General features: G+C 49.6%; 1 protein-coding gene across 2 annotated transcripts in view; it reads right to left on the reverse strand.

Moving 5' to 3' along the window:
- ephb1 (EPH receptor B1) overlaps positions 1-10103 on the reverse strand; it is a 94778-nt gene that overhangs the window by 78755 nt on the left and 5920 nt on the right. For both annotated transcript variants that reach the window (XM_084008150.1, XM_084008149.1), the window contains exon 2: positions 2989-3670. In XM_084008150.1, the coding sequence (XP_083864276.1) occupies positions 2989-3670 (682 nt within the window). The remainder of the gene's footprint in view (positions 1-2988; positions 3671-10103) is intronic.

Below are 10103 nucleotides of genomic sequence, written 5' to 3' on the forward strand. Positions count from 1 at the left end.
GGGGAATGATTCCAGCGTGATCATCTCATATTGGTTTTGTTCCCGTTGCTGTTACTTCATCTCTAATGGGCGATTACTTCAGGGCCGATGCTGAGGCCATGTTATTGCACCAACCTGCCCCCCCCTCCTCAAATTGATTGGTTGCCCGTCGTCCTCGACTTCACCAGCACTTTAATGTGATATTCCCCTTTTTAAATAATGGATTACAAGCCGGAGAAAAAGAGACTTTGTGGAAAATAAGAGGTTGAGATTGCTCTTATTGGAGGAGATGGGGGGGGGGGGGGGGTGTCTCTGGAGAGCGAACTAGTTGTGATAGAAACGACAGCATCATCCGTTTCTGTGTGTGTGTGTGTGTGTGTGTGTGTGTGTGTGTGTGTGCCGTGAGGCTCGAGGTCAAACTACACAACGCTGCTTTTAATGCCACTCCATGCTGCAGCTACACGCTAACAGCGGCCGCCGGCGCCACGGGCTGCTTCCTTCACAGCTCGCGTAGCGCCGGCGTTTCCATCGGAGGCGAGATGTGTCAAACAGAATGCTGCAGGAAGTCGGCCTCGCCACGGGTGCTTTAGCGGAGGAAGCCAGGGGGATTGTGGGAATTAGTGGAAATATACATCTCCTCCTCTGTTCAAAGAGGCTTTTGTAGATAGGGAAGTGTGTGTGTGTGTGTGTGTGTGTGTGTGTGTGTGTGTGTGTGTGTGTGTGTGTGTGTGTGTGTGCTCGGGGAAACCTCACACTCCAATTACTGGGCTCGGAGTGTGTGTACGTTTGAAGTATTAATAAGGAGTATTCTCGGTGAACAAAGAGAGACGTGGATCAGTTAAATACATATTGATCTGGTGAAAAGCTGAAGGTTTGTTTGCATTAGAGGACGACGAGGTGAGTCGGCTGATTGTGGATATGAAAGTCCTGCAGCGAACGATGTTTCACATGTTTAACCTTCGACGCCGTAGTCCACAGACGGCAGCTCAGACATGGAGAGGAACCAGTAATATCAACCCAACGACGTGCGTTAGAACGGCATCATAAAAGACGATTCACCGGGTTCCATTCAAGCACATTTCACAAGGATGGAAACTCATTGATATGACTCGCTTCAATATGCTGAGTCAAAGACACTAGAAACGAGGTGTTTTAAAAAACAAGCCATGTTTAATAAACCGCGGTCCCATCGGTCAGATGACCGTTTAATTTGATATTTAAACGCAACTCTTTTCAACTGTGCATCAAAAGCATCATATTTGTCTCATGATAGGATTCTTGTTTAGGTCAAAATACAAATATTTGGCTTTTTTTTCCCATCAGTTGGACACCACAATGATCGGAATAAAGATCCACAGATCTACCATCAGGTAAAATGAAATCGAGGCGGCAAAGTGAGTTTCAGTAACGAGCGAAGAAGCAACTTTTACCTCCTCGTTTTCATTTGAAAGTCATTTCCACCCGTGTGTGTGTGTGTGTGTGTGTGTGTGTGTGTGTGTGTGTGTGTGTGTGTGTTGTGTAGGACGTAGAGCAGTGCAAGAAGGATACAGTTCACACAGTGTGTGCTTTGTAGATATGTGGCACTCTCATATCTGTTTATTGATCAGAAGCAGATGTGCGTCAATCAATCTTATCTGAGCTGCACACACTCTGCCGCTCGCCTCCCGAGGCCGGTCGGGAGCGCCCCGAGCCACTCGCACGATCATCACACACCCTCAGCCAACGTGTGTGTGTGTGTGTGTGTGTGTGTGTGTGTGTGTGTGTGTGTGTGTGTGTGTGTGTGTGTGTGTGTGAGAAGGTGCGGAGCGTAAAGGTGCATTAGAGGACAGACAGGAAGGCAGAGAAAGTGACAGCTTGAGTTGGGAAAAAACCCCGGATTAACCTCGTCTTTATGCGAGCGCCATTATCTATTCCTCAGAACTTCGGCGGCGGCGGCATCACAGCGAGGCGGCATCAAACCCTCGCGCCATCTGCGGAGGAGGCTGCACAGAAGGCGGCCGCTCGCTACAGATTAAGAATCAATGCTAATGTGCCTTTCTAGCGCGCCGGAGGTGGATGTGATCAAGGGGGAGAAGCGCGGCGCATCATGCTCGGCAAAAACGCATGAAACAAAAAAAGGATCAATTCAAACGTTCCAATGAGGCGGAAAAGAAAAGGATAGCTGCGATCCACCGCACGCCGCCGGCACCGAAATAGCACAAACACATGTCACCTGTCTACTGTGAAGTGACTCGTTCTATTCTGAGCCGTCCGGCGTGTTCGGAAGCACAACTTGCAAAAGTATGACGGCGTTTGAGGGCCACTGTAAGAAAAGAAAAAACGGAGTCGAGATCCATCTGGGCGTGGCTGTGCCTGCTGCCATGGACTACTACTGTTGATACCATTGCTTCTGTTAATACCACCTCTACTGTTAATGCTACTACTACTATACTACCAACACCAAGTGCAGCTGGAACCCAAGGGCCTGGGCTGCACCAGATTTCTGCCTAAAAGCCTATTAAGGCAGTTTTTTCTCGCCACTGTCGCTGTAACGCGTGATGTTGGGAAATCTTGAGTGTATTCTAGTCCTGCTCAATGCGTTAAGTGTCCTGAGATGACTTCTGTTGTGATATGTAACTATAAATAAAATTGAATTGAATTGAATTGAATTGAGAGAGGGGGGCAATATTTAGAGAAAAGAAGTCGCAAATTTGCCACTTTATACAGATATATAGCCGATATAAACAAGTTGCTTGGTTCCACTAACAGCAGATGTTTGCCGTTGCTAAGACAACAAGTGAAAGCTACCACTAGCATCTTAGCCCAACCACCCCGATCAATAAACACGTTGTCACACGTTGGGATGATTGATTAGAAACATACAAGTACATTCAGGGGAAGTTAGCTAGCATAGATGCCGGTTGTTAGCAAGGTAATAAATTCGCAAATTTGCCCTTTTTTTCTCTGAATATTGCCCCCTCCCTCGGCTCCGTTTTGTTTGTTTTTTTAACCAAATAAAATGAGACTCACCTCGGCACACGTTGCCGTTGTCGGGCTCGAACCCGGCCTTGCAGGTGCAGCTGCCGATGGGAACCATCCACTCCCCGTCCCCGTTGCAGTACAGCTTTATGGGGACGTCCACCTCCTCGGAGTTGGGGATGCAGACCCCTCTGGCGATCACCAGCGAGGTGCTCTCGGCCCCCGTCATGGTCTCCGGGAAGATGGCGAAGTTCTGGACCACGCTGGGGCACTTCTTGTAAAACACACGGACCGACAGCAGAGACATGCAGGCGCCGTAGTCCTGGAACGCCAGGTAGAAGCCGTTTTTGGACAACGGGCCGAAGCTCCGCACCTCCGTGTTCACCTTCATGAGGCGCCCGCCGAAGTCCACCTGCGAGAAGCTCTCGTCGGCGGCGATGGTGTCCACCTTGAGGTAGGGCGCCTCCATCCAGAAGGCGGTGCCCTTGGTGGCGATGACGGCGTCCGTCTCGTAGTAGTAGAGGTTGAAGGTCTCCTTGCAGGAGCCGGGCACGTTGGGGATGGAGCTGCAGTCGCGCACCGTGAAGCGGATCTCCACGTAGATGCGCTGCGCCCCGCGGCGGTCGATGAAGGTGGTGAGCAGCCAGTTGTTCTGGCTCGGCTCGAAGACGTTACACACCTGGTAGGTCCGGATGGTGTTGAGGTTCTCATCGTAGCCGCTCACCTCCTCCCACTGCAGGACGGAGAAGCAAACAGAGCACACTTAATCTTTGTCATCGACTTAGTTTTACGTGATATTCTGATATTGAGAATCTGCACACAGATCAGTAATCTGCCCGACGGCGCCGAGGCGACTTCCCGGATTAACGGCGAGGGAAACAACGTCATTTCTCTTTCTGAGTGATAAACAATTGTTTGCGAGTGCAGCAGCGACGTAAACACCACGTCTGGGTCTCCAAACACGGCCGCTGCATGTGCACTGTTTAAGCACAAAGCCCGTAATGACTTTGGACGCGCTGCTGTTTGCGAGCGTGGCTCGCCACCGAGTCCGTGCATCACGGAGTACGGCGTGGAACACGTTTAAAGATTATGCACTAGTGAATTACAATTAGACAAGACTGCCACATGGACGGGAGCCGGCCTGATAGAAAAGCCTGCAGACACGACTGAAATTTCACTGCAGGCCATTTTCTTGCAGGTGCGACCCAGAAAGTGTGTTTGGACGAGCTTCAGAAGCCCCTCGGGGGTTTTAACGGCACCAGAATCACGATGAAACTCTGCCATTTGCATTTGGCTGGAATCACTGAGCATCAGGGAAGAAGAAATTAACGGAAATGGAAAAAAAAAAAGATGCTCCTCTCCGAGCTTGCTTTCAGACGACAATTTATTTTTAATAACTGTCCAGCTGCACAAAAAGCTGATCGAGTTCAAGATGTGATATTTTAATTTGTGGTGTGTGTGTGTGTGTGTGTGTGTGTGTGTCGAGCAGACAGGAGAAAAAAAGGGACATAAAAGCAGTATGGATTGCGACAGTCACATAAAAGCCACGCTGACTTGAAATTAATATTTCATGGAGCAGAGAGTGGTTTGAAACAGTTTTGAACATTTCTCTCCTCAGATCACTTCCCGTGTCTGGAACAACAACACTCTATTCTTTATACTCCACCTATCGAATCCAGGGGGGGGGGGGGGGGGGGGCCCTCAGCTCGCAGATTTGCTTCTCCCGCCCCCCCGCCGCCGGCGGCGATGACAGTGAAGGTGGTGAACAATGATGGTGAAATGCTTGGCGATATGTGCAGAAGCTCTGGGTCAGGTGGGGGCAAGGAGAGAGGAGGGGGAGGAGGGGGGACAGTGACACCGCCGACATGATAAACGAGTTTACGGAAATCTGAGGTGCAAATTAAAGCCTTTTTTCTCCCTCAGAGCCCACTTCGCTGTGCTCCTCCCCCCTCTCCCCCCCCCCCCCCCCCCCGGTCTCGGCTCTGTAATGACCATTCATCAGCATTACAGCAGCCTGTCCCTTTCAGCGCTGCCTGTTCATTAATACAGCCGCCCTCGGCTCCTCGGCACCCGTCTGCTCCGGTCTAGAAGGGGGTCCTCACCGCCCCTCGTCTAGCCAAATGACCACCATCTCTCACGCCAAAAAGGACGAGGCCCGAGGCGTCTCTTGTAATGCCCGTTTGGAAATGTGTCCAGATAGTCAATGGCTCATGCAATAATGAACTGCAATTTCACATTTTTTTTTTCTCCTCCTCGGTAGATATTCAGTGTCAAAGACAAACTATCGCAGGTGCATCGGTCACTTAGCAGGAGACGTGGTGACACAGTTTCCTCACATCACGGTATTCATCTGCTACTGTGTGTGTGTGTGTGTGTGTGTGTGTGTGTGTATAATTTGATGCTTTCCTGGCCACATATCGATTCTCGGCCGTTGTTTTTCACTGCCGGAGAGCTCGAGGCCACGCGGCACGTTTCTGCTTCTGTCGGTGCAAAAACATTTGATTGCTCCAGAGTATCAACGCCGCTATCAATCCTTCAGCGTCCGATCATTCGTCCCGTTCCGACAACGCCGAGACGTGTGCGACACGTGCATTTAAGAAGCTATCTAGCAGCAACGAGCCCCGCGGTCACCATCCATACTTCTAGGGTTTGTTATCCATTCCTCCGCTCCTCTGCAGACCTTTTACATTTCATCATTCAAATGCAATCTGCCTGCAGCACCGTGCTGCGTGACATCTCCCCGACCTCGCCGCGGAGCAGGAAGAAGAGGAGGCATCGTCACCCGTCACCTTCGCCGATAATGGGATTCTGTGGTCCTTGCATCCATTTCCTCTCCAAGGATTTGTGCGTACCGTAACGCTGTTAGTCCTGCCCCGAGGATATATTTAGTGCGCGGGTTACGGACGGGATCCACACATTCATAAATCGGCTCGTGATCCGTGATCTTCGGCCCTCTTTTTGGTCTCCTCCTCCACGTTTTCTAAGAGACGGCTCTTATAAAGCAGGAGGACGTGGATGAAAACATCACATGGGAGTCTTTTAACGCGCCTCCATTAAGTCGGCTCTCTTCCAGTTAGTTTTACTACACATGTCTGCGCCGCCGTGTCTGTTTTCATCCCGACCCATCTCCCAACCTTCTTAACGTAAATCTACGCCAACTAGAATGTTCCCATCGGCTCAGCTCTAATAGCTCTGCTTCTTGTGTTGCTGGTAATGCAGCAGACGCACTCCTCTCCCCCCGTTGATTGTGTGTCATTATGGGGAGGCTCTGTTTTATGGAGGAGATGGAGGAGCTATGGATTCACAGAGCACTTAATGTTTGTGTTAATGACCGGTCACAGCCAGCTGAGCTGGAGGCCGAGCGAGGAGAGGGAGACGTGATGGATAGAAGAAAAATGGGAGGAATGGAGGATGATATATTCAGGCTGATGATGTCCCCCCCCCACCACCCCGTTCCCACAGCCTCAGCTCGCTGCCATCAAGGCCGACGATACGCTGCACTCATAAAAGGCCACTCATCACATTGATCTCCTGCCATTACCTTCAAAGGCTAGAATAACACCGAGCAGCTCGGACGGCCGCGGTCTCGCTCTGACAGAGGACCATCCAGCAGGGACACGGGGGCAACACCTGTGGTGCATGATGGGAGAAATGGGCCGGACTAACGAGTCATTTGAAGCGAGAATCCACTGGAGCTCCATCCAGATACCACGAAGGCAACGGAAGAAGGAGAAGGAGTCTGGTCTGAAAACGGGACAGAAGGTCATAAAGACCAGGTTCCTCCACATCCACCCTCTAGAGGGCGCTGTGACTCGCTGTTCCAGGGGCTCATTACTACTTCAACTCGAGGAACACTTCCTGTGCCCCCAAATGTCCCCCGTCCAGAGGGTTGTATCTTCTAACACAGTGAATGAAAAGACTATCAAACAGCCTCCACCATGCTTTCATGCACAAACATGAAATACAGAAGTCACAACTACTTGAATACATAACAAACACTGTTCAAAACTATTCAGTCACATATTCAAGCATCAATCAGAAGGCTGAATTTCAGGAACAAACCCGGTTTTCATGCAAAACACATGAATAAAAAAGCTAATCCTCAAATTATCGCCACCTACAGGTAAGGAGTGTGAATAGATGGCACTCCGCTGCACAAAAAAGGCCTTAAACGGGCCGCGACCCACCAGTTGAGCACCACTGGTACAGACAAGGACTGGTTCTGACATTGCTGGCCTCAAAGCTGCTGCAGCTTTCTGACAAGCAGTCAAACAGAAGTGATGTTGTAACATACTGAAGTAACCAAACACTCAGCAGCTTGTCACTATTTCATTATATTCTTTATATGAGTCTTTTTTTTTGGCATTTTCACTCTTTATTTTGTCGTTTCGTTTCCCGTGACTCCATTTTTCCAGGGATTTGGTGGAAGGAGGTCGACGGTTGGCACAAAATGAACTTCAGGGAATAAAGTCAGAGCAGTAGGACTTCTTCTTCCTCCCCGACGTGCTGTAACTCTACCCCGACCGTACCAACCAGCCAGAAGGCTTGGCAGCCGAGACGTCTGGCTTCACTCCGCGTTCATGCAGACGTGGTCCTGACTACTTTAATCTCATAATTCAATGGCAGTCAATCCCAGCGAGTTGGAGCACTGTAAGCGGGGCCGATCTTTAACATCCTGATCCTCGGCGGAGTCCCACTCTTTCACCGCTTTGCAAAAATCCATCAGCACCAGTTAATACTCCGACATAGCCGATGATGCGGACGAGCCGCCCTGAGCATTTCCACATTGCCTGGAAAAAAAGGTCTACAAAATGCCACCGCAAATAGCAGACGAGCGCCTTGAAACTGTTTCTGGAACAGTCATCAAAACGGCCATTATTCAGTCTGACGACGGGCTTTTTACAGCCGGACCCGGGGCAGGCCGGGCACCAAACAGCCGAATGCAAGCGCTCCACCTTCCTCCCGACTTTGTCCCAGACTCCGCTCCGCCAACCGGATGATTTGTGACCTTGTGCCCTTCTTCAAAAGGAGGGTCGCTTCATGTTTCCCCTTCCCTTTCTTGTGTTCATGTCATGTTTCCCGCCAACAACAAGGGAGAACCAGCACTTTCCAACCCTACCTCGTTCATCTATCAATGCGGAACTAGAACATGTGGGTGGAGGCAAGCAGGAGATTGCTTTTCATACTACAGGCTGAGGATGGACGTTTCAATAATGAACCTATTTGTTATTCATGACACAACACGGCATCGTACTGAGGCAGCGAAAGTAAACCTTCATAGAATCCATTTTTTAATAATTAGGCATGAATAAATCAGCATCTAAAGTGCTGGCTTCGGATGTTAAAAAAAAGAAGAGAAGAGGAAAAGAACAGGGACTGGCAGGCGTTCAGGTGAAACTCACAGATTTGTAAAAGGCCAAGGTCTCGGAAGGACACTGGATTATAGCCGGACATGAAAGCTGAGATAGGGATTGAACTCTTTTACGCCCCGGCTGAAAGATGCTCTTCCCCTATTTTGTTGTTGTAAAAGCTCCACCGCCAACAGTAATCACAAGACGGACAGCTTTTTCTTTCCACAGGCTGATACGACCCCCTCCCTCCCTCCCTCCCCTCCCACCCCCTCCTGACTTAATGAGGATATTTGCATTTCAACCTTTAGGTCTCCTCCTCGCAGTCAGAACAACGGACAAGTCATGTCAGGCAACAGTTGCTTTGCTTTGGCAATAATAACTGCAGCTCCATTTACTCACATCGCCTTCACACACACACACACACACACTCACACACACACACACACACAAAATCAGACCTCTAAAATATGCAGTGGCATGATTGCTATTATCATTTCTGATCAGCTGTGTTATTGAATGAGGGCTGCTGTCTGGAGCGCCGGGTTGCATGGGAATGATTATTTGGCGGGTGGTTGGGGGGGTTGGGGGGGGGGGGGGGGGGTATCTGTGGCCTGGTTCTGCCCGGCTGGATGTGATGGATGGGGGCTGGAAACGGTGATGTCTGAAACCCCAGATCTCCACACCCACTCTATAATTACACCCACAGTCCCACCGAGTCCCAAAACAGAACCGCCGTCCGCCCGCATCACCATGAAGATCCGCCCCCCCACCTCCCCTGGCCACGCCCCCCCGATCAATACTTGCACTGGACTGAGTTGATGTTTGCTGCTGCTTGGCATAAACACAGAGAAGTATTAGTGGCGGCGGTGCCGGCGGCTGTCAGACCGAATGTTTCTAGCGTGAAATGTGTTGGACGTGCTCCCGACGTGTCTTTGATATGGCCTGTTTGTTTGCGTTTCCTCAGATCCTCTAAGAGATGGAATCACGCTGCGTTCATTCAAACGAACAATCCACTCCGCTTTGAAGCTGATGTTTGTCGATGGAGCGGCTGGTGAACGCGTCCCACCTCCGTACGTAGACGCTCCTGTACTGTTCAGAGACGACGGCGGATTAACATGAACGTGTAAATGTTAACCGCAGGCAGTTTATCTTCATTCGTTCCTACAGAAGATTTAAAATATGAAGCGTATTGACACAAACAGCTTCCACAAGGCTGCTTATGTAGCTCATACATCTAGTTCTCTTTAAAAGGGAGAACTGTTAAATACATTTGAAAACACACAAGCTTGTTCCACCTCACATTTCATTAGATTCTGACATCTACAGGGACATTTTCAACCAGTAATTATTCATTTTGAATGCTGAGAAATACTTTTTTTTTAAATGTCTGCAGGTCTTTGTGGAGTCAAATCATCCTATTTTTACACAGTTCTGATATACGGCCTGCAAGTTAACCGGTGGGGAAGTGTTGGAAAGTTTCATGAACTCCAGCAGGTATTTTAAAAACAACAAGGTGAAGGTAATTGTGTTTCCTGAAGACTTTAATCTCAGGAGGTAACGCCCACTCAGAGAAACCAGCGGCTCTCAGGGCTTTTTATTTTTTTCCCTTTCCAGCAGAAACATCTCCGCTAGTTAAAGGCCATGAAGAACTATCTGACGGGCTCGACCTCGGCGAGGAGGAGGACGAGTTAATGATTCACCGCGACCGGCGTGGACGTACGTTGGAATCGGAGATGAGGAAAAGGTATAGAAGTAATGGATGGTTTTAACAAGAGGACGAGAGGGAAGGGAAATGAAGGAGTGGATGCTGTCTCT

Source organism: Eutrigla gurnardus (assembly GCF_963514095.1).
Source record: "Eutrigla gurnardus genome assembly, chromosome: 4".
Taxonomy (NCBI): Eukaryota; Metazoa; Chordata; class Actinopteri; order Perciformes; family Triglidae; genus Eutrigla; species Eutrigla gurnardus.